This window comes from Canis lupus, chromosome 24 (genome assembly GCF_003254725.2).
Source record: "Canis lupus dingo isolate Sandy chromosome 24, ASM325472v2, whole genome shotgun sequence".
In the NCBI taxonomy this organism is placed as follows: Eukaryota; Metazoa; Chordata; class Mammalia; order Carnivora; family Canidae; genus Canis; species Canis lupus.
In genome coordinates, this window is record NC_064266.1 from 19375423 (window position 1) to 19400629 (window position 25207).

The 25207-nt window shown below is 45.4% G+C and overlaps 1 protein-coding gene across 3 annotated transcripts; it reads left to right on the top strand.

The window, feature by feature from the left end:
- Positions 1-1042: 1042 nt before the first annotated feature.
- On the top strand, positions 1043-24388 carry LOC112673706 (signal-regulatory protein beta-1-like). 3 transcript variants are annotated; one of them, XM_049100299.1, is made up of 10 exons: positions 1043-1383; positions 2691-2767; positions 3916-3992; positions 4334-6195; positions 7860-8171; positions 9033-9353; positions 12444-12752; positions 16782-17108; positions 17223-17332; positions 23739-24388. In XM_049100299.1, the coding sequence occupies exons 4-9, from the start codon at positions 6132-6134 to the stop codon at positions 17327-17329; spliced, it is 1440 nt and encodes a 479-aa protein (XP_048956256.1). In that variant the 5' UTR covers positions 1043-1383; positions 2691-2767; positions 3916-3992; positions 4334-6131; the 3' UTR covers positions 17330-17332; positions 23739-24388. The 3 variants fall into 3 exon arrangements, with proteins under 3 accessions (XP_048956256.1, XP_025325324.1, XP_025325322.1); XM_025469539.3 differs by lacking the exon at positions 16782-17108; XM_025469537.3 differs by lacking the exon at positions 4334-6195.
- The last annotated feature ends 819 nt before the right edge of the window (positions 24389-25207 follow it).

The following is a 25207-nucleotide window of genomic DNA, read 5'->3' on the forward strand; positions in this document are numbered from 1 at the left end:
GTGGCACAGGCCACATAATTAACAGTACAAACTGAGAATGCAGGGCCCCTTGTTCAGAAATCATTACGAGTTTCAAGGTCGTGATGGCAGAGCAGGACATCAGGTGCAAGTCTGTCATAGTGCATGCCCTGCGCAGCTGCAGGGGTCTCACACCTGTAGTGCTCACTCTGCCCTTTGCTTGGAGAAGCAGGCTTAGCAGGCACTGTGTGTGGGAGGCCTGGGCTGGGGAGGACCCCTGTCTGCAGGAAAGGAACCCAGCTGGTGAATATTCAAGCAAGAGGGTCCTTGGAGGTCACCTGACTCAAACCTCTCCAAGTCCAGTTGTAGAATCTGAGGCCCAGAGAGGTGGCCCAAGGTCACCCTGCAAACTGGTAGCAGAGCCCAGATCACAACCCCAGCCCTGGGACCCTCCCCCTCTCCGTCCTCTCCATTTTTTCCCAATTGCCCCTACCTCATGCAGTATGGAAACCCTTCACCTGCTGACACTTTGCAAATGTCTATCTCCCCCTCCCCACTATCCTTGTCTCTCCCCCAAGCTCCAGACTCCACAGCTACAGTGGCCTCTTGCTTTACCTCCTCCACTCCCCATACCACCCTCCTCCCCCGCCATCCTGACCCTCCTCCTACCCCGCTCCCAGCCACCTGCGAGTACGTTTTTTAATTTACAAATCAGATCTTATCACACCTCTGCCCTCAGCCTATTGATGCATTGCATACAATTGTAATCCAACCTCTTTACCACAGCCCATGAGACAAGGCCTTGTGGTTTCTGCCATGACCATTTGTCCCCCTCCCCCTGCTCCTGTTTGATGACCTGCTGTCAACCAGCTGCACCCAGCTCACACCCACCTTGCATGCTGAGTCCTTCTCTGCAGCTCTTTTCTCCAAGATGGGCCCGTGGCTTCCCTTCATTCAGGTCTCAGTTCACATGCATCTCCCTCCACCACCCCCCCCCCTCCCCGAGGTTTTCCCATGCAGTCTTTCATATCAGTTAACCCTCCCTGAAATGATGGTGCATACTTGTTCTTTTATTTTCAGGCTCCCTTCTAGAACATAGCTTCCTGAGAATGGAGGGTGGAGACCAAGTGAGCAAGTGCTCACTGCTCACTTGCTCAGCGGCTTGCTGGCTCCTGGCATGTAATTGGTGCTCTATAAAGAGCTGTTGTGGGAATGAGAAAACTCATAATGAAATGAAATCATTTAGCAAACATGTGTCAGGTGCTGTGCTAGGTACTGAAGACTCAGACATGGAGCAAGTGGACAGTGGTTCCTGTCCTCAAGGAGATGGATCACCGTCTTGGGAGACACACATTTTTGGAGGAGCAGCAGGGTGACAGGAGTGGCTTGTCTAGGCTGAATCTAAGCCTCATCTGAGAAGATGAGGTAGGGGGAATGGTGATGGATCCTTGCAAGACGGGGTTGGATTTTAGGGATCACTGTTGTCTCTTTTCTGAGGAACTAGGTTCTGTCTCTCTGACTCTTCAGCCCATTAGGCCAGGGCTCGGGTCCACACTCATGATGCATTATTCTCTTGGGGCCTTCCATCCATAAGACATTGTACTTGCAAATTGTTTGAGATCCACTTCCTGCTGTCACTGGAATCAAGAAGATTGGTGTGGCTCCCCTCGCCTAGCCTCGCCCAATGGGCACAAGGTCCAGCTTGGCTGAGCCTTGTGGTTACCTTGGCACTCCTCAGGCAACCCCAGAGAGGATTCTAATCTCCCACTTCTCCTCAAGACATCCAGCTTCAGCTGCCCTTCATAGGCAGATTGCCCACGGTTATACCCCTTAGAGCCCCAGCCTGGTGTTGCCAGTCCCTTCCTTTCTTGCAGGTGGCATGATTGAAGACTAAGGGAAGAACAGGGCCCTTGGGGACAAAGTCAATTCCTCCAGGAAGCCTTCTCTGCTTTCTCATTAGCAGTGCCTCCTCCTTTTCCTTACCCCCAGAGCACACATCCTTTCTTGTTTGTTTATCCAAACATTCGTTCATCCAACCAACAAACATTCATTGAGCACCTACCATGCCTCCGGCACTTATTCACAGTGGTAAACAAAAACATGGGCACTGCCCTCACAGAGCTTACAGTTTAATAAAGGAAATTATGCAACTAATTGCAAGTTATAAAATAAGTTAGATCGGTGAAAAGTGCTATGCTAGAGAAGTACCCAAATTTGTGTGTGTGTGTGTGTGGGGGGGGGGGGGTTGAACATCAGGGTAAAGATGGCTTTCCTAAGGAAGGAATGTTTCACCCAAGACAGTACTATCCAAAATGGCAACCAATGGCTACTGAACATTTGAAATGTGGCCAGTGCCACAAAGGAAGTGAATTAAAAAAAATATATACATATTTATAAAATGTATTTAAAAAAATATATATATACACACACACACATATTTTAAAATTGAAGTAAACATATGGTATTATATGAGTTTTGGGTGTGCAATATAATGATTCAGCAATACTATACATTACTCATTGCTCATTATGATAAGTGTACTCCTAATCCCCATCACCTATCTCACTCATCCTCCCACCCATTCTCCCCTTGGGAACTATCAGTTTGCTTTCTGTATTCAAGAGTCTGGAGTTTTGTTTGCTTGTCTCTTTTTTTCTTAGTTTGTTCATTTGCTTTGTTTCTTAAATTCCACATATGCATGAAATCATATGGTATTTGCCTTTCTCTTTCAGACTTACTTCACTTACCATTGTACTGTCTAGCTCTATCCATGTTGTTGCAAACGGCCAGATTTCCTCTTCTTTTAGGGGTGAGTAATATTCCATTGTGTGTGTATATATATAATATCTTCTCTATCTATGGGTGGATATTTAGGTTATATCTCTATCTTGGCTATTGTAAATATTGCAATAATATAGGGATACATATATCTTTTCAAATTACTGTTTTCATTTTCTTTGGATAAACAGTGGATAAGTGGATAAATAGTGGATAAGTAGTGGAATTACTGGATCATAGGGTTCTATTTTCAATTTTTTGACGGACCTCCATATTGTTTTCCACAGTGGCTGCACTAATATGCATTCCCACCAACAGTGCACGAGGGTTCCTTTTCCTTCCCATCCTCAGCAACACTTATTGTTTCTTATCTTTTTGATTCTGGTCATTCTGACAGGTGTGAAGTGATACCTCATTGTGATTTTGATTTGCAGTTCCCTGATAGTGAGTGATGCTGAGCATGTGTCTGTTGGCCAACTGCATGTCTTCTTTGGAAAAATGTTTATTCAGGTCTTCTGCCCATTTTAAAATCAGGTTGGAGAGGTTTTTTTGGTGTTGAGTTGTAGAAGTTATTTATATATTTGAATAATAATCCCTTATTGGGTACACCTTTTGCAAATAACTTCTCCCGTTTGGTAGGTTGGCTTGTCATTTTGTTGATGGTTTCCTTTCCTGTGCAAAAACCTTTTATTTTGATGTAGCCACAAGAGTTTATTTTTGCTTCTGTTTTCCTTGCCCCAGGAAACATATCGAAAAAAATGTTAGTAAGGCCAATGTCCGAGATATTATTGATCTGTGTTTTCTTTAAGAAGTTTTGTGATTTCAGGTGTCATATTTAGATCTTTAATACATTTGGAGGTTTTATTGTGTATAGGATGAGAAAGCAGTCCAGTTTCATTCTTTTGCATGGGGCAAAATGCAGGTGGAGGAACTGAATTTTTAATTGCATCTAATTCTAATTAATTGAAATTTAAAAACTGAAGTGGTTTCTTTATTAAACACAACTTTATTTTTTGGTAAGACTACATTTCATTTTGTTGAAATTTTCAGAGACTAAAGAAAAAAGTGTAAACATCACAGTATTTTTATAGCGTTTACTTTTTGAAATGATAGGATTTCAGATGTTGAGTTAAAATATAGTAGTTAAAATTAATTTCATGTTTCTTTTTACTTTTTCAGCATGGATACTAGAAATCTAAAGCTCCCTGTGGCTCTCACTGTCTTTCCACTGAGAGAGCTGAGATAAGAGCAGAAAGGTGAGTAGGAGGAGTTAACAGGTGGAAGAAGCCTAAGAGGTATTGGGACTGGGTCGCACTTCTCAGGATGGAAGCTCACATTTATTTAGCTTTTATCTTATGCTCAGGACTTCAGACATTATATACACAAGACTCAGTCACAGATAAATATCACTAGCCTCTTGCTACATGTTAGGAAACTGAAGCTCGGGTTTGACCAAGGTCCTGTGACTGGTGCAACCACTTCATTGAGCTGCTGAACTTGGCAGGGGTCCCGGCCTACACTAGTTTTATTTATTCTCTGAGCCCTGCTTCCAGCCTAGCTCTGTCACATTTCTTCTGCTTGCCTCTCCATCTCTTAGGCAAAGCCCACATTTCTGGACACTTGCCGGAAGATGCTCTAGGAGAGTTGAAAGAATGGGTGGCCACAGATGAATCATTTCATCAAACTCTTATGAAAAAGCTCTTCTGTGTTAGGCCCTGTCTAAAGCCTAGCCCCATCAAAACGGTTTCCAGATGCCAACAATACATCCAGCACAGGGCCAACACTACTCCTTCCCTCCCCACCACCAGCGCAGCCCCCAAATCTCTGCTGTGAGATCTGGAAGGGTTGGAGGCAAAGTGGTCCTTTTGTTCCTCATCCAGTCCCTAATCGGGTCCCAGATGTGAGTCCTTCTGAGGGCCCTGTGGGAGTGCACGTTCGTGTGGGCATGCATGCATGCATGTGTATGTGTGTAGGGAATGCACGTGCATGTGGGTGTGGGGAGTGCATGTGCATGTGGGCATGCGCATGTGTGGGCATGCACGTGTGTGTGGAATGGGGGTGCCCACAGCACAGCTGTCTCTCCTGCCCGGTCTGATCCAGCTCTGCAGCTCTGCCCTCAGAGTCCATGCTTCAATCTCTTGCTTCTGGGACCCTTGTGAGCAGGCTGCTGACAGGACACTCTGAGCTTAGCCATCCTCCTTCCTGGGGGCTCTCTGAGGACCTGGCTCCCAGCCAGTCCACAGGGGGGAAGTGCGGGCTGTACCTCCACTGCCCCATCTCTTTTCACTTCCTTTTTCTCCTTTTAGTGTAGGAAGCCCACTGGTGGTTGGCCTCAGGAGAAACCTGGAGGAGGAAAAGCTTACTTCTCCTTCCTGCAGGCACCCCATCCCTAGGAACTATATTTGGGGGGATGCCATGCCTGGCTGAGGTGACAAAGGGAGAGATTCCAAGGCAGTCTCCCCAAGGCTAACCACTCTCTCCACAGCTGGGTAGGTGAAACAGACAGCATGGGGGCAGTGAGATGGCTGGGGGCCCAGCCAGTTTTTGCCACTTTTTATTAGCCCTGAGAAGGTACCTGGTCCCATTTATTATTATTGAGTCCCTACCATGTGCCCAGCACATTGCTAGAGGCTGGTGACAGCAATGAAGGAAAGACAGCAATCCTCACTGCCAATCATTGTTCGTTGGGAAAAGGGATCAAGAACGAATAAGTATACATGTCAGAGCTAGCCATTGGGAAGCCAAATCTAGTAGCATAAGGGGGTGGGGAGTGGCCAAGGGGAGAGACCAGGGTCTTGGTAGCTGTATTTAACATTTGGCTTCCCCCAACTCAGAGCCTGCTAGATCATTCTGGGCACCAGGAGAAGCCCCACCACACTGCGCCAGCCTAGTGAAACTGGGTTTCCGTCTGTGCCCTTTCCTTGGTTTTATTTGGTTGCATATGTCCCAGCTCACTTTATCCAACCCATTCTGTAGACCCAGGAGGCATAGTGGGCTGGGCGGAGCAGGCCATTAGTCACATTTGTTCAGTGTCGAGGACGCTCCGCACATCCCAGGGAGCTCTGTGGCTCTAAACTCAGGGTGGAGTCCGGCCTCCTCCCACTGCCGCTCATGCGGCTTCAGGGATAGTCAGCACCCAGGCTAAAAGTAGCAGACATCTCCCTGGCTACAGGCCCCAGGCTTGGGAGTTTGGGCTTAGAAAGGAGGCCTGGGCCACAGAGACCACTTCTCTCTCTGTGGCTCAAGCCACTGCTCCAGACTCTGAGTGGGCATGTGTCCAGGAAGTGTGTGACTGGTCCTCAACTGTTGGGAGACCAAGCAGTAGCTTCCAGGCTCATTCAGAGTCATCCAGGGTTGGTGCCCAGCACGGACCTGGGACACTGAGCCTCCTCACCATGGCCACTACACGTGGGCAGGCCCTGGGCACCCTGCTGCCCACCCTTCTGCTGGGACTCACAGGTAAGTCCTGGGTGCTGCCCAAAGACACCCTCAGAGCTGGCAGGGAGGCCCTGGGGAATCCCTAAACCCAGCTGTCTTGTGTTGCAGGGGTCTGGGCCCTAGAGGACTTAGCTTAGCCCTTTGCCTACGACAAGGTGTTTGTTTGTGTCCTTTCCTCACTGTAGACATGGTAGGAAATGAAGGTGGTGGGAGGTTGGGGGTCAGGAGGACACGAGGGCTAGAGACTGAGGAAGCACAGGGAGAGAAAAAGAGTCCACCTCCCACCTGGGCTCCCTGATGTCAGCTCTGGTCTGAGTGGCTAGCAGACCTAGGTCAGAGAGGGCAAGAGGGCCAGAGAGACAGAGTTAGAGGGCCCTCGAGTGTTGGTATCTCTGGCGTTGCGGGAAGAGTACAGGACTCTCAATCAGATAGACCTGCCTGACATTCCTTCTTAGCCCGCAGCAGGCTGGATGATCCTGTACAGGTCACTAAACCTCGTTGTCTCTGTCTCCTTTTCTGGGATGAATTCCCCCATCTTCCACGGGGAGGAAGATGTTTTGTAGATGTGCAGCTTCATTCTAAGACTTCTGATCAGTTTCTTGGGTGTTCAGAGTGCCTGGAGGGGGAAGAGAATCTAGTTCTGCAGTTGTCCTGGGATGACACTAGGATGCAGATGCTAGGCTAGAAGAGGATGGGCAATACTGCCTCAGGTAGAGAGAGCTCCCCAACCCTGGAGGTGAGCAAGCAGAGGGTAGATGCCAATGAGATGTGCACATTGAAGGACCTGATTAGGAGGGCCAAACGTCTCTGCCCCAGGTGGCTTTCGACTTCACACTGATGTCCAAGAGGGAAATCTCAAGTCCTCACCACATCTCTCCCCAAAACCAGAACCATCCACCTGATGTCCAAGAGAAAAGCCTGGGAGACATTTCCCCATAATCCACGGTGTCCCCCATAGTGGAGGACAGACCTTTTCAGTCACCAAGTCCTGCTGGCTGTATCTGTCACATGGGTCTCGGGTCCCCCCATTACCCACCACCCTGATCCAGGCAGGCCTGTGCTGCCTCCTTACTGGTGTCCCTACTCCCATCCTGCCATCCTCCCTTCCATCCTCCACACAGCAACCAGTTTCCTTCTAAACCACGTCCACGAGGCCACCTGCCCTTGCGTTCACAATCTCCAATGGCTTCCCGTCACACTCAGAATAGAGTCAGAGGCATCACCCTGTACCACAGGCTCTTCCCCATGTGGACCTCTCGGTTCATGATGCTTGGTTCTCTCAGCCTCTCAAGCCCACCAAGCTCTTCCTTCCAAGGTATTCTTCCAAGGCTGTTCCCACTTTCTAGAACATTCTTCCTTTGCCCTTTCTCATGGCTGCCTCCTATCCATCCCTCAGGTTCAGCTCGAAATGTCACCTTCTTCAGGAAGACTTCTACATTCTCTTCTAGAATAAGCCTTCTGGCACTTTTTTTACCTTGCACTTCACATTTCCCTGAAGCTGAGCCCCAGTTTTAATGACATATTTGCTTGTTTACTTGTAATCTTCCGTTTTATGCTCCCCATGGCTGGAACGAGACACAGTGCGTAGTTAAGCCCACAAGGCCTGACGTGCCATGGGCAGCCCTCAAGGGCCATTGAGTGTCGTATGCATCCTGTTCTGTGTGGTCACAAGCTCTCTTTCATAGCTGGGCAGCCCTTCATCTCTCTGATGGGCCCATCTCAGAGGACAACCCCAGGAAATCCGGTGCCTTTCAACTGTACTGCTGGCCCCTTTAGCTCCTGGGACTTCAATGTCACCTGGAAGAAGGGCAGAGACGAGCATCCAGCCTCAGCTCAGTACCTGGTGATTAATGACAAAGGCAACTATTCTATCACCAGTAAGGTGTGGGTGACACTGGCCCACCAAGATATCTTATTGGGGATCACCTGTGAAGTCACCTACACGGCGCTGAAAGAGCCTCTGCGAAAGACCATGAATCTCTCCCAAGTGCTCCAAGGTGGGGGTGCAGTAGGTGGCGGCGCGGGGTCACGACCTGAGCAGAAGGCAAATGCTCAACCACTGAGCCACCCAGGCGTCCCTTAAAAAATATCTTATTTGTTCAACCAGTAGTGAATGTCTACCGTGTGCCAGGCATTATTGTAGGTGCTGGGGATACAGCAATAAAGTTAAATCCCTGTCCTTGTGGGCATCATATTTTACTCATTTGTAAAATTACATTTCATGAGGTGAACTATTTCAAACATACAAAAACTGATATACCAGACACCCTACCCATTTTTAAAAATTTTTTTTTATTTTTTATTTTTTTTTTTATGATAGACACACAGTGAGAGAGAGAGAGGCAGAGACACAGGCAGAGGGAGAAGCAGGCTCCACGCACTGGGAGCCCGACGTGGGACTCGATCCCGGGTCTCCAGGATCGCGCCCTGGGCCAAAGGCAGGCGCTAAACCACTGCGCCACCCAGGGATCCCCGCCTACCCATTTTTAATGAACAGTAACATTTCACTTTATTTGCCTTACATTGAGGATACAAGAAAATATTATTTCTTAAAAAAAAAAAGTAGGGATCCCTGGGTGGCGCAGCGGTTTGGCGCCTGCCTTTGGCCCAGGGCGCGATCCTGGAGACTCGGGATCGAATCCCACGTCGGGCTCCCGGTGCATGGAGCCTGCTTCTCCCTCTGCCTGTGTCTCTGCCTCTCTCTCTCTATCTGTGTGTGACTATCATAAATAAATAAAAATTTAAAAAAAAAAAAAAAGTAACCGAGGAGAGAGTGGGAGGTCTTGTGGTGGGTTCCTGGGAGAAGGAACAGGCTGGGCAGGCAGGGGTAATTTCAACAGATGTTTCTGTTTGTCTAGTTGTCCCCACCCTGAAGATCAGCACCAAGACCTCTAGGACGCACATCCACGTGCATCAGAGAGTGAATCTCACTTGCCACGTGAGCCACTTCTACCCCTCCCCCCTACGTCTCATCTGGATGGAGAACAGACACAAGGTCCAGGAGGTGGAGTCCCCACAGGTCACGAGAAACCCAGATGGGACCTACTCTCTGGAGCACACATGGCAGGCAGAGGCCACGCTGAATGGGAGTGAGTTTGCTTGCTGGGTGGTCCAGGATGAGCAGCCCCCAGTCCAAGCCAATATCACCCTGCATGCCCAGGCGCCCAGGTTGGGAAAAGGTGGGTTCCATCTCTTGCTGGCTCTCCAGGTGGCGTGGCTAGGTGGTGTCAGGCATGAACACTCCCACCTACCCTCGGACTAGGGTGCAGGCAGTAGTAGGTCCAGGACTCAGGGAAGCATCGGATGAAGGTGAAGGAAGGGAGGATGCCTTGGGCTGGTGACAAAACTCAGTCATTCACCCTAAACTCCACACCCCCTTCTTCCCCCACACTCCCACCAAGAAGGAGCAGGACTTTCCTTTTCCAATACTAGGCACTTCTCAGGTAGGAATTTCTCTGCCTTAACGCTTGACTGCAGGAAACGGCAGAGACTGTGGACTGCTGGGTGCCAAGATCTCTTCCAAGAAGGCCTTTCTTTCTTTCTTTCTTTCTTGATTTATTATTGAAGTTTTTTGTGGTTTTTGTTTGTTTTTTGGAAGGCTTTTAATCAAGACTGGTTCAGCTGAAAGTTTCTGGGAGTCAATTTTAAAGAGAGGCCAGAATTCTTCACTCCCTTAGCTGGGAAACAGAATGGATGCTGGAGCAAGACTCTCCTCTCTACTATCCAGTGTTCTCTGTCTCTCTGTCCTTTCTCTTTCCTCCTACCATCTCCTCCTCTTCCTCTTTCTACCCTCCCCCCTCCCCATCCTAACCCCCTCCCCCCTCCCCATCCTAACCCCCTCCCCCCCTCCCCGTCCTAACCCCCTCCCCCCTCCCCGTCCTAACCCCCTCCCTCCACCCCATCCTAACCCCCTCCCTCCATCCCATCCTAAACCCCTCCCCCCTCCCCTTCCTAACCGCCTCCCCCCTCCCCATCCTAACCCCCTCCCCCTCCCCATCCTACCCCCCTCCCTCCCTCCTCCCCACCTCCTGTCCTTTGTGGCCGCGGATGACTTTGTCCACTAGGGGGAGCTGCCTGCTAGCAGTTCCTCCCGAGAAGCGCACGCGGCGGGACCAACCTTGGGGCTGCCTCCTTCAGCTCGGGAGAAGGAATGACTGGCCCGGCGGGCCGACCCACAGCCTCCAGGGCCGGGGCAAGCGGGGAAGCGGGGAGGCGGCTGCCGCGTGCGCGGGTCTCGGCCCCCGCTGCTGCCCGCGAAGGTGGGGTGCTGGGGGGCGTGGCTGGCCAGACCGCGGTGTGCGCCCCCGCGTCCCCGCGTCCCCGCGGGCCGGCCTGCTCCCAGGCGAGGGGAGACGTCCCACGCCCCGTTCAGTTTCTCCGGGTCCTTTTCGGTTGTTGCCCGGCACGAATAAGAGAAACGTTCGCCCAGTGGGACACGCAGATCTGGGTGGGAACGTCCAAACTGGTCTTTGCTCTTGGGAGGCCAGCGTCGGTTCTTTCTTTCTTTCTTTTTTAATAATAAATTTATTTTTTATTGGTGTTCAATTTGCCGACATACAGAATAACGCCCAGTGCTCATCCCGTCAAGGGCCCCCCTCGGTATTTCTTTCTGACTCCCTTCTCCACTGGCTCACTCCAGCTTCGGCCTGGCCGTCTCTCCTCCTGCCTTTTCCAGGGTTGGGGCCCCCTTTCTGTTATGTGTGAGAGGACCTTGGGACCCGCGCAGCTTCAGCATCCCCACCTCGGGCCTCCGTTGACGTGTTGGCTGACACCTGTAGGGCGCTGACCCTGTCCCCCAGGCCCTCCATGGCTTGGCTGGCACATGACAGGACGGGCAGCAGAGGAGCGAGATCTCAGCCGTCTGAGCTGGGGTCATACCCGTCGATATGCTCTTTCCTATTTTTCTCCCCCTCCTGCCTGAGAATAAGGGCCTCAGCGTGATCTCACTGCTCCTCTCAAATCTCAGTCTCACATGCTCTGTTTCTGGTATTTCCTTCTCCCTGAATGCCCCCCGCCCCCCACGACCAGGCACATGGTTTGGTCCCCACAGTGGCACTTAGCCCCGGGGCCCTCCTGCTATGGGGCTCTGTTTGCTTACACCTCTCCTCGTGATGGGACTCTCACTCCTCTGAAGCAGATTCTGGATCTTGTGTTTGGAGGTGGCCAGACTCTGGAGCTAAGCTGATCGGTGTTCCACCACAGAGCTGCCACCAGCCATCTGTGTCCTGGGTTCAGTTCCTCATCTGTGCCCTGACAGCTGTGGCACCTGCCTCGCGGGACCTGCCAGGGATTCCTTTCCTTGGCCCCTGCTTGGCAACTGAACAATGAGGCTCACAAAGGGTGCTGTGTCACGACTGCTTGCAGTCTCCAGGGTGCCCAACCCAAAGCCTGCTGCAAGAAGTAAAATATTGAAGTTCACTGTTCATGATGGTACCAATAGTAGGAAAGTAAAGGCCTGTAACAGAAAGAGCCCATGACATGAAGTCACAAGCCTTGATTTGGAATATGGATGCTGTTTGCTGTGAGGCCCGTGGGCAAGTCACTAACCCTCTCTGAGCCTTTTCTTTCTCTAACATTAGAAATAAACAACAATTTCTCAGATGGTTCTTGTGAGTATAGGATGATGATAGGATCATTTATGGAATGATCACTATGTGATCACTATATTCTACTCTAGTTACTTTACTTAATTTACCGGCTAAAAATTAAGAATGCTCCCCAGTTTGCAGATGGGGAAGCTGAGTCTTAGAGAGCCAAGTTGCCCAGGCTAAGCCAGTGGAGGGGCCAGGAATGCAAACCTGGGTTGGATGTGACCTCATAGCCTATGCTCCTAACCTATTCTCTGTACCACCTGCTTTTATATGATCTGGGCCTTGAGCATGGAGCTGCTATACTCTTTCTGGGGATGGAAGACAGACCTGAGGCCTGTGACCTGTGACCACAGATCTGTGACCACAGACACAGACCCCGGGGCCAGACTGCCTGGCTAAGAACCCTGGCTCTGTCACTGGCTGGCTGAGGACCATGGAGAGGTTACCTAGCCTGTCTGGGCCTTATTTAGTTTCTTCACCTGTAAAATGGAGATAGTAACAGTCCCTACTCCTAGGGTTGCAGGGAGAACCTGGTGAGTTAGCCGAGCTGGAAAGCAAGAATTCAGCGATGTGGGTGTTTGCTGGGAGGTGTGGGTGGGAGTCAGCCCCATACCCGCTGCTGTGCTCCAGGCATCTGGGCACCTCTGTGCCTCTCACGGGAGGGGTCTCTCCCTGCAGGCCAGAGCACCCACTCTTACTCCCTGCAAGGCCCCCTCCAGCGATCAGAGCCCGGCACGAACATCCAGCTGACCTACATGTCCTCCGGATTCCCCTCACGTCACGTTACTGTGACCTGGCTTAAGAAGAACCACAAGCTCCCCAAGTGGCAGACCCATGTCCACCTCAGCAGAGACACGTACAATGTGACCAGCAGAGTGCTCGTCCCGCTGCAGGCTGATGACGTGCTCTCCTTTGTCCAGTGCCATGTCAATCACAAGTCCACACTACTCTTCCAGAAAACCATCAGCCTGGACCAGTACCTCCGTGGTAAGAATATTCTCTCGGCTCAGGTGGGTCAGTGCAGAGTTGGGCTGTGCATGTCTCTGCCTCCATTTCCTCCTCTGAAAATGGTACAGCCCTCACTTGGTTGTGGCAAGGATTCAGTGATATAATACCTGTTAAGTACATAACACAGGCCTTGCTTATATGAATCACTCAGAGTGGCACTTCTCTGGACTCAGTTTCCTCATCTGTAAAATGGAGAAGAGTATCTTTCAGGAACTTCATATTTTTATTATTATTGTTTTATATGGAGTGGACATAAAAGTCTTTTTTTCATCTGATTTTTGTTGTTGATTTTCCTGGCCTGAACCAGTGCTTGGCAGGTCTATAAATTCAGTGAGGTTGTGTGTATCATGCTTAGAAGGAATTATAGCTCTCATCCCATTGTTTATGACAACTCTAAAGCCCAGAGAAGGCAAGTGAGTGGTCCAAGGTTGCACAGCAGAAAATAATTCCTTAAATGTGTGTAGGACTTTTAAGTGTACAAAATATTTTCCTCAATATTTTTGCTATTATCATGGCAATAAAGACATCATTTTATATGAATAAAAATATTGTTATTAACACTTCAAATGAGCATAGCACACAGTCATTAAGGCACATTCGTGTGGGTTCACTTATTAAGTTTGTGTCACTGCCCTATACTGTTTGTGCTCACTATATTGGTGACTTACACAAGCAAATTGAGGTTCAAAGAAGTAAAGTCTGCCCCAGGTTGTAAAGCTGGTGAGTGAGAGACCTTTCATATGAATTCAGGCTTCTAGCTGCTTTTTACCATCTGTGGGATCGCCTGCTTAGTTACTTAGGCTCTCCCACTCCTATCTTTGAGTGTAAAGCAGGAAAATGATCATTCAGGGGGGTCCTCCTTATCTGAGTATTTATTATATAATTTCCTTGAAGCTGAACACATATATAGAAAAGCAAAAATCATAGAAAATACAAATATTCACAAATGAATAATTACTTATAAAATTAGCCCCCCCTCAAACCTCTGGCTGCTTAACACTGGCTGCATCTCTGTTAGGTTTCCCATCAGGGAAATGCCATTGTGGGCATCTTTATCTGGGCTCCCCTGAAAACAGAGCCTCAAAACAGGTCTGGGTGCAGGCATTTGGGAAATGATCCACAGAGGCACAGGTTGGGACAAGGGATGGGGAGCATCAGACAGGGACAATGGGACACCCAAGAGAGGGTGAGTTATTGAATGGGTGCCCCTGTGGACAACTGAGGCTCAACAGCACTGGGACCCTCTCAGGACCTGCGTAGACTGTTCCTCAGGATTGTCCCTGGGTGGGGTAAGGAAGTTGGGATGTGCTTGCATGGTTTGGGTTTGGGTGTCATTTCATGGTCATGGAGAAAGCCCAAGACGGAGAATCTGGGAAGTGTTGTGGGAGTTGCAGGAGGTATGAGGCACCTCCCAGCTTGGCTGCCCTGAGATAGGGCAGCAAGGTGTAGGTGGTGTGGAGCTCAGAGACCCTCTGTTGGAGATCAGCATTGCTTTGATTGAAGTGTGGCAAACAAGAGACCACACTGTGCAGAAAGAATCTGCATTCCTTGCAAAGTGAAATCAGAGTTCTTGCAAAAGTTGTATTTCAAGAAGTTGATGCCAATGATGTGGGGAAACTGCTGGGATCACAGGCAAAGCCTCTGAGTGCTTCAAGATGGAAAAAGAAGAAAAAGATCCATGATGCTCATGATTCCATTGGCACTTCAAAAGAGGACACTTTGAAAGAGGCCCCTGTGAAAATTGGTAGAACATTCAAATGCTTTCACGTAATTTTTCAATTACTTTTAATGATGGTGCTGTGAATGTGATATCTGTAGATACTATATGGATTTGTTGGTACTGTAGTATAAGGTTTTGGGAAAAAGTATATTTACCTTCTTACACTCCCAACACCTGTTCCTTCTAAGAGTTGGTGCACAGGTGTGCTTATATTTTACATTTAATGAAAACAAATTAAATAAAATTAGTTTTATCACTGAAATGTTTTTCAAGATGAAATTTCAACCAACTCTTCCTTGACAAATTCTATGAAATTGTGGCCCATTTTGTATAGATTCCTTATAGTGGCTTTTTGTTGTTGCTTTCTGATACCAAGTACCCTTCCGTGTTTAGCTCATTTGATTCTGTGAGGATTAGAGGAGATATCATATGCACTGCTGTTCTGTGTGTGGAAGCAGTGATCATCTCCTGTGTCTGGGTCTCTGTCTTCCTAATACTGCTGGGGGACCACACAGCCAGGAGAACTCACTGGCAGCTAGAATTGGCATTTGGGCCTCTCCCTCCTTTGACTTCCACAGTCCATAACACTTGCTTGGGGGTACCTTACCTTGGCCTATCCTTCCTGGACATCACCCCAGTTACTAGGCCTGATTCCTTCTCCGGCTCCACTTCTTTGCTTGGGAATCATCCCTGCAAAGGGGAAATGCTGAGTACAGATAGAGACCTCCTGGGGTGTTTACCTGCCTTGGCTGTCCATCCATTAAATAACTCTGACAGAATTTTATAGAGCTAGCTGGGTTGATTATGGAAAAAGGATATTTGGGGGTTAGATGCTCCTTGTTCTTTGTTTTGCACTACCTAAGGAGTTACTCTCTCTACCCTAGACCAAGGGGTGAAATCTATCTTAACTAGATCTGTAAGACATGATCTGACCTTGGGCTATTGCATAATTTAAGAATTCCAGAGACAAAAAAAAAAAAAAAGAATTCCAGAGACAGAGGGAAAGTGACTCACACAAGCTCTTGCATTTGGCTGTGGTTTCACTGTGGGGACCACAACCTGGATCTCCTTGCCCTTGGTTTAGGTTACACTCTACCATGCTTTTGTGTTCATATGAATTCTACTGAAATATATAACATTTAATAGAATTTAAAAATCTTCCAGATTTTCTTCATTATGATTACATTCTACTGCACAGCTAAAAATCAGTTGAAAGGAATTCTAGAAGTCATAGAATGTAATTTCAGAAGACAAGAATCACAAATGCATATAGTCTTAAAGTTGGGGTGTTAGATCAGCATCATGGTAAAACATACTGTGTCTTGCTCCCTTGTGACCTTGGGAAAGTTACTAAACCTCTCCAAACCCTATGTAAACCCTTCTCCTTCCTTTTTTTAAAATTTTTAAAAAGATTTTTAATTTATTTATGTATTCATAGAGACACAGAGAGAGAGAGAGTGTCAGAGACACAAGCAGGCTCCATGCAGAGAGCCCGATCCAAGGTCTCCAGGATCAGGACCTGGGCTGCAGGCGGCGCTAAACTGCTGCGCCACTGGGGCTGCCCCCCTTCTCCTTCCTATGCAAAATCTCAGTATCTTGGATTCATAACCATGTAGAATCTGTGAATCTTCAAATCTTAGAATTATCAAGTCACAGAGTAAGGCAACTAACTTGTAGGTTATTAAGTTCTTTTTTTAAAAAAAGATTTTATTTATTCATGAGAGAGAGAGAGAAGAGACACACAGGCGAGAGAGAGCAGGCTCTATGCAGGGAGCCCGATGTGGGACTCGATCCTGGGTCTTCAAGATCAGGCCCCAGGCTGAAGGCGGCGCTAAACCGCTGAGCCACCAGGGCTGCCCCTTTTTTAAGTTCTTTTTTTTTTAAGATGTTATTTATTTATTCATGAGAGAGAGAGAGAGAGGTTTTTAAGATTTTCTTTATTTATTCGAGAGAGAGAGAGAGGAACTTGTAGGTTATTAAATGGAATTTAATACTTATCTTTGCATATTTCATAGCCAAAGTGGGGGAAAAAACAGAGAGATTTTGATGACTTTCCTCAATCTCATCATTCTTTCATCCATGCATTCCTCTATCCACCTATGCATCAAGCATGCATTCACTCAATGCACACTCTCATTCAGACATCATTTACTCATGCATGCACCTGTTAACAGATACCTGAATCCTCCTCTGGGGCAAGCCCTGAGCAGATTACCCATGTTAGGAGCCCCCAGACTCTCACAGTGGATTTCCTATAGTAATTGTCTGCTTTATCTGGGCTGTGTCAGTTTCTCCTACAGTGACAGTGTCTCAGTCTTCACCCTCCTTGGGCTTGGTGGCTATTACCTGCCACGTGCAGAGATTCTACCCACAGAGTGTACATCTCACCTGGATAGACAACTGTCATATGTTCAAGGGAGCTGAGCAACTCACATCCAAGCGGAATGGTGATGGAACCTACACCATGGAAAGCTTGTATTTGGTGAATGTGTCCAGGCAGGAGTCTGAGCGGGTGCTCACCTGTAAGGTGCAACATGAGGCACAGCCTCCCATCCAGGCCAAGCTCATATTGTCCACAGCAGCCCATGGCACATACAAGCCCATTGGAAGCTCAAGTAAGCTCACCTCTACTGCTTTGAGCTACTGGGTCACCTTGTCTCCTGAGTGGAGTGAGGTATTTAAACTCACGGAGCCCCATTTGCTGTCTCCTTCTGTCCATTGGTACTTAGGTCCAGAGATGCCTGTCCTTCTCTTTGTGGCTTTCCTTCTGGGCTTCAAGGTACTGCTGGTGATGAGTTTCATAGTCACCTACATCTGCAGGCGACAGAACCTATAACAGGTGAGTTGGGGGCAGGCCTTAGTACATAGGGAGAAGGTCATGTCACCATCATGGACTGTCCAGAGGAGTCCAAGGTGAGCCCACTATTTCACACAGCACATACCAGGGGGATATAGTCTTACAAAAATGTTGGGAATGCTCTTGTTTTCTCTAAATGTTTTTGGAAATCTCAGAGGCTTCCAGCTCCCACGCATCCTGAGTTTGTACATCTTGGCTTTGAAAGTTTTTGAATGAAGTGTCTTTGAATCTGGGGTGGGGTTACAAGGTGTGGAGTTGGGATGAAGGTCAAAGCTTTGAGCTCCAAACTCCAAAGAGTCCCCCATATACTGTATATATGTCAGTTTTCATAGGACTCGTTTTTGGAATGAATAAGGAAAGTATTACTAAAACTATTAATGGAGCCCATCGAGGGACTGGGAGGCTCTAAATAGTGGCAAAGATGAACATGGGTGTGGGAGAGCTCAGAACTCATACAGAGAGGCTGGGGAGTAGGGAGTAGAGGTGTTTTTTCTGATCTTCACCCTGAGTCCAGACATGCAGAGTGCCTGCCACATAGTGCTCAAGAAGTATTTCGGGAATTAATACAAGAAAGAATGAATGAGTGAATGAATGATTGATTTCCCTAAACTATACCTGCATGCTCTACAGTACATTGCTTGATTTTATCAATTTTCCACAGCTCTATAGCTCTCTGTTATAAGAATATGATACAACTTAGGGATTCTTCATAGAATATTATGAAAGCTCTATCTGCTGTTTGGGTAATACAGTTTGCAACCAGCATTTTTCTTTCTGTTTCCATGGGCTTACATGGGAGGGAGAGTCCCTCTTGCTCCTTTGCTGTGGTCCACACAGCAACAGTGTTAGTATCCTTTGAGAGCTTTTGTAATACAAAAAAAAAAAAAAAGCTTTTAATTTTTGATGAAGTTTTGCTCTTTCCATTTATACCTTTGATCTAGCTTTATTCTTCTGAGCTGTGTGTGTGTGTGTCTGTGCATTATAAATGGTAAGGATCTTGTGTTTTTTCTCCCATTGGGATAAATTATCCAGCACTCACTGATCAGCACAGCTGCTTTTGCCATATAACAAACTACTCCATAAATGTGTGGTTCTTTTTATGAGGTCTTACTGCAATGAGCTACTTCTCTATCTCTGTCAAAGCTTCCCTGCCCTATAAGTCATGGGAATGACAGGGGAATACAATCAATAGTATTGGAATAATGTGGTGATAGATGGTGATTACACTTACTTTGATGAACATTACATAATGCATAGAACTTTCAAATTACTATGTTGTACATATAAAACTAATACAGCACTGTATGAAACTTTAATAATAAAAATTTTAAAAATATCTTAAAAATAAAATTTCCTGTGGCATCTAGAAAATGAAGAAATAGACCCACACACAATATTTATCTGGCCAAGTGATTTTTGACAGAGGTGCCAAAGCAATTCAGTGTGGAAAGGATCTTTTCAACAAATGATGATGAAACAATAGATATTCATATGTTTTTTTTAAAAAGAAAAACCTTAAAAATTTTTTTATTGGAGTTCAATTTGCCAACATATACCATAACACCCAGTGCTCATCCCGCCAAGTGCCCCCCTCAGTGCCCATCACCCAGTCACCCCAACCCCCCGCCCACCTCCCCTTCACCATCCCTTGTTCGTTTCCCAGAGTTAGGTGTCTCACATGCTTTGTCACCCTCACTGATATTTTCACTCATTTTCTCTCCTTTCCCTTTATTCCCTTTCATTAATTTTTATATTCCCCAAATGAATGAGACCATATAATGTTTGTCCTTCTCTGATTGACTTATTTCACTCAGCATAATACCCTCCAGGTCCATCCACATCGAAGCAAATAATGGGTATTTGTCGTTTCTAATGGCTGAGTAACATTCCATTATATACATAGACCACAGCTTCTGTATCCATTCATCTTTCGATGGACACTGAGGCTCCTCCCACAGTTTGGCTATTGTGGACATTGCTGCTATGAACATTGGGGTGCAGGTGTCCCAGCGTTTCACTGCATCTGTATCTTTGGGGTAAATCCCCAGCAGTGCAATTGCTGGGTCGTGGGGCAGGTCTATTTTTAACTCTTTGAGGAACCTCCACACAGTTTTCCAGAGTGGCTGCACCAGTTCACATTCCCACCAACAGTGTAAGAGGGGTTCCCTTTTCTCCACATCCTCTCCAACATTTATGGTTTCCTGCCTTGTTAATTTTCCCCATTCTCACTGGTGTGAGGTGGTATCTCATTGTGGTTTTGATTTATATTTCCCTGATGTCCAGTGATGCGGAGCATTTTCTTATGTGCGTGTTGGCCATGTCTATGTCTTCCTCTGTGAGATTTCTGTTCATGTCTTTTGCCCATTACATGATTGGATTGTTTGTTTCTTTGCTGTTGAGTTTAATAAGTTCTTTATAGATCTTGGATACTAGCCCTTTATCTGATAGGTCATTTGCAAATATCTTCTCCCATTCTGTAGGTTGTCTTTTAGTTTTGTTGACTGTTTCTTTTGCTGTGCAGAAGCTTCTTATATTGACGAAGTCCCAATAATTCATTTTTGCTTTTGTTTCTCTCGCCTTCATGGATGTATCTTGCAAGAAGTTGCTGTGGCCAAGTTCAAAAAGGCTGTTGCCTGTGTTCTCCTCTAGGATTTTGATGGAATCTTATCTCACATTTAGATCTTTTATCCATTTTGAGTTTATCTTTGTGTATGGCGCAAGAGAGTGGTCTAGTTTCATTCTTCTGCATGTGGATGTCCAATATTTCCAGCACCATTTATTGAAGAGACTGTCCTTTTTCCAGTGAATAGTCTTTCCTGCTTTGTTGAATATTAGTTGACCATAAAGTTGAGGGTCCACTTCTGGATTCTTTATTCTGTTCCATTGATCTATGTGTCTGTTTTTGTGCTAGTACCACACTGTATTGATGACCACAACTTTGTAGTACAACCTGAAATCTGGTATTGTGATGCCCCCCCAGCTATGGTTTTCTTTTTAAAATATTCCTCTGGCTATTCGGGGTCTTTTCTGATTCCACACAAATCTTAAGACGATTTGTTCCAACTCTCTGAAGGAAGTCCATGGCATTTTGATAGGGATTGCATCCCTATCAAATGTGTGAATTGCCCTGGGTAGCATTGACATTTTCACAATATTAATTCTTCCAATCCATGAGCATGGAATATTTTTCCATCTCTTTGTGTCTTCCTCAATTTCTTTCACAAGTGTTTTGTAGTTTTTAGGGTATAGATCCTTTATCTCTTTGGTTAGGTTTATTCTTAGGTATCTTATGCTTTTGGGTGCAATTGTAAATGGGATTGACTCCTTAATTTCTCTTTCTTCAGTCTCATTGTTTGTGTATAGAAATGCCACTGGTTTCTGGGCATTGACTTTGTATCCTGCCACACTGCCGAATTGCTGTATGAGGTCTAGCAATCTTGGGGTGGAGTCTTTTGGGTATTCTACGTACAGTATCATGTCATCTGCGAAGAGGGAGAGTTTGGCTTCTTCTTTGCCAATTTGATGCCTTTTATTTCTTTTTGTTGCCTGATTGCTGAGGCTAGGACTTCTAGTACTATGTTGAATAGCAGTGGTTAGACTGGACATCCCTGTCTTGTTTCTGATCTTAGGGGAAAGGCTCCCAGTGTTTCCCCATTGAGAATGATATTTGCTGTGGGCTTTTTGTAGATGGCTTTTAAGATGCTGAGGAGTGTTCCCTCTATCCCTACACTCTGGGGAGTTTTGATCAGGAATGGATGCTGTATTTTGTCAAATGCTTTCTCTGCATCTATTGAGAGGATCACATGGTTCTTGTTTTTTCTCTTGTTGATGTAATCTATCACATTGATTGCTTTACGAGTGTTGAACCAGCCTTGCATCCCGGGGATAAATCCCACTTGGTCATGGTGAATCATCTTCTTAATGGATCTTCTTAATTGGATCCTATTGGCTAGTATCTTGCTGAGAATTTTTGCATCCGTGTTCATCAGGGATATTGGTCTATAATTCTCCTTTTTGGTGGGGTCTTTGTCTGGTTTTGGAATTAAGGTGATGCTGGCCTCATAGAATGAGTTTGGAAGTACTCCATCTCTTTCTATCTTTCCAAACAGCTTTAGTAGAATAGGTATGGTTTCTTCTTTAAACGTTTGATAGAATTCCCCTGGGAAGCCATCTGGCCCTGGACTTTTGTGTCTTGGGAGGTTTTTGATGACTGCTTCAATTTCCTCCCTGGTTATTGGCCTGTTTAGGTTTTCTATTTCTTCCTGTTCCAGTTTTGGTAGTTTGTGGTTTTCCAGAAATGCGTCCATTTCTTCTAGATTGCCTAATTTATTGGCATATAGCTGCTCATAATAAGTCTTTAAAATTGTTTGTATATCTTTGGTATTGGTGGTGATCTCTCCTTTCTCATTCATGGTTTTATTAATTTGAGTTTTTTCTCTTTTGTTTTTAATAAGGCTAGCTAATGGTTTATCTATCTTATTAATTCTTTCAAAGAACCAACTCCTGGTATTGTTAATATGTTCCACAGTTCTTCTTGTCTCTATTTCATTGAGTTCTGCTCGAATCTTTATTAACTCTCTTCTTCTGCTGGGTGAAGGTTTTTTTTTTAAATATAAATTTATTTTTTATTGGTGTTCTTTTTAAAACATTTTTATTTATTTTATTTTTTAAAATTTACTTATGATAGTCACACACAGAGAGAGAGAGAGGCAGAGACATAGGCAGAGGGAGAAGCAGGCTCCATGCACCGGGAGCCCGATGTGGGATTCGATCCCGGGTCTCCAGGATCGCGCCCTGGGCCAAAGGCAGGCGCTAAACGGCTGCGCCACCCAGGGATCCCCTTTTTGTTGGTGTTCAATTTGCCAACATATAGAATAATACCCAGTGCTCATTCGTCAAGTGCCCACCTCAGTGCCCGTCACCCAGTCACCCCCACCCCCCGCCCACCTCCCCTTGTACCACCCCTAGTTCGTTTCCCAGAGTTAGGAGTCTTTCATGTTCTGTCTCCCTTTCTGATATTTCTGGGTGAAGGTTTTATTTGCTGTTCCTTCTCCAGCTCCTTTAGGTGCAAAGTTAGCTTTTGTATTTGAGTTCTTTCCAGTTTTTGGATGGATGCTTGTATTGCGATGTATTTCCCCCTTGGGACTGCTTTTGCTATATCCCAAAGATTTTGAAAGGTTGTATCTTCATTCTCATTAGTTTCCATGAATCTTTTTAATTCTCCTCTAATTTCCTGGTTGACCCTTTCATCTTTTCGCAGGATGGTCTTTAACCTCCACGTGTTCTAAATCCTTCCAAACTTCTTGTGGTTTAGTTCTAGTTTCAAAGCATTATGGTCTGAAAATATGCAGAGGACGATCCCAATCTTTTGGTATCGGTTAAGACCTGATTTGTGACCCAGTATGTGGTTTAAGTTCCATGTGCACTTGAGAAGGATGTGTATTCAACTGCATTTGGATGTAAAGTTCTGTAACTATCTGTGAAATCCATCTGGTCCAGTGTATTATTTAAAGCTCTTGTTTTTTTTGGAAATGTTGTGTTTAGAATATCTATCAATTGTAGAAAGCACCGTGTTCAAGTCTCCATGTATAAGTGTATTATTATCTAAGTATGTCTTAACTTTGGTTATTAATTGATTGATATACTTGGCAGCTCCTGCATTTGGGGCATAAATATTCATGATTGTTAGGTCCTCTTGTTGGATAGATCCTTTAAGTATGATATAGTGTTCCTCTTCCTCTCTTCCTACAGTCTTTGGGATAAACTTTAATTTATCTGATATGAAGATTGCTCCCCCTGCTTTCTTTTGAGGACCATTTGAATGGTAAATCGTTCTCCAACCTTTTATTTTCAGGATGTAGGTGACCTTATGTCTAAAATGAGTCTCTTGTAGACAGCAAATAGATGGGTCTTGCTAAAAAAGAAAATATTGACCATTCCCTTATAGCATACACAAAATTTAATTGTCTTAAAAAATCACCTAATATCAGTATTACTGAACAACTTACACAAAAGTACTAAGAACAAATTAATACAAACAGATAGATCATAGACTTAAATTTAAAACCTAAAACTATGAAGCTTATAGAAGAAACCATAGATAGGGATAAAAAAAAACAAAAATAATCTTTTTGGTCTTGGGTTAGCAGGGACTTTATAGATAAGACAGGGGGAAGACAATCTATAAAGGAAAATATTGAGCCATTTGACTTCATAAAACTTTAAAACTTTTATTCTTTGAAAGATACTGTTAATAAAAAGAAAAGGAAGGTTACCGACTAGGAGAAAATGTTTGCAAAGTGAATTTAATAAGGACTTGCATTTGGTACAGAGGTGGGCAAGTGACAGCTGCCTGTTTGTCAGATTTATTATCTGTGGCTTCTTTCAGGCTGAAATCAGAGAGAAGTGATTGCAGCCCAGACTGATGGCCTATGAGCATGAAGCATTTACTGTCCGACCTTCTAACAAAAAGTTTGCCAGCGCCTGAGAGAGAATATTTAAAAAGCTGTAACAACAAAATAGCAAGAAGATAGTCGCATTTTTAACTGCATGAAAGATTTGACCGGGGGTGCCTGGGTGGCTCAGTCAGTTAAGCTTCTGCCTTCAGCTCAGGTCATGATCCTAGAGTCCTGGGATCAAGCCCTCCTGTTGGATTCTCTCTCTGTGGGGAGCCTGCTTCTCCCTTGCCTTCTTCCCCACTCATGTTCTCTCTTGCTCGCTCGGCTCTCTGTCTCAAGTAAATAAATAAATCTTTTTTTTAAAAAAAAGATATGACCAGAACTCTCCCAACGAACTGAAGAACATGTACAAGCAGCAATGAGATGCTAATACAAATTAGCATAATTTGCTAATGCAAAATGTATTTTTTTTTAACTGCTTTGTCTTAATTAGAATAGCTTTTTAATAAGTTTCCATACCTCTTTGGGGCAAACCTTCCCACCTTGTCCTGTTGCTCAGAACTTCTATGTCTCTTCTCACCCCAGATACATTTTAGAATCACTTTATCAACTTTCATTAAAAACCCTTTTACAATTATGATTCAATTGTATTGACTTTGTATATTCATGTGAGCAAATTAATATCTTTCCAATGCTGATTTTTGCCACTCACAGACATGAGGTAGCTCAATTTAGGTTTTGTTTGATGACTTTTAGTTCACCAGTTTAAGAAGAATTTTGGACCCCATGACGGTCTTATGTATCCCTACTTAGAGATATTTTTAATACTTTCTCATTTATGGAATCCTTAAAAATTAGTATTACTGTTTGCAGTGGGTTTGGGACTTCTGTATATGAATGTAAATAAGTTTTGAGCATAGAACTTATCCAAGCTTATCACACTCATACTAATGCTCATAGTGTGGACATTCTCTTATGTGTAACTCTTATAACATCAATTGACTCACCTAGATTAGTTTTTACCTTCCTTCCTTATAGTTACATACGCACATGCTTCAAGAGGTAAATAGTTCTATACAATCTACATATGAAAACTGGAGTTTCCCTACCTCCCACTATTTGCCACCTCTTAGGGGCAGCCATTTCCCACTCCTTTGATTATTTTTAACTGATTCTTCTAGATTCTATAGTCAGAACGCATAGAGCATGCTTCTATTCTTACTTCTAGACTTTTCACTCAAAGGCGTTATACAGTCACTTCCACTGTGGATGATGGGGATACAATGCTCTGTTACTCCTGACCCCACACCACATGTATGTATTTCTACCCCACCACTTTAGTATTTTAATTTTAGACAACATCATAGTCAGTGTCCACATTATAATGGCAATGACATTGTGTTTTATAGCACAATCCTTCCCCCCGCCCCAAGATTTTATTTAAGTTAAAGTTAGTTCA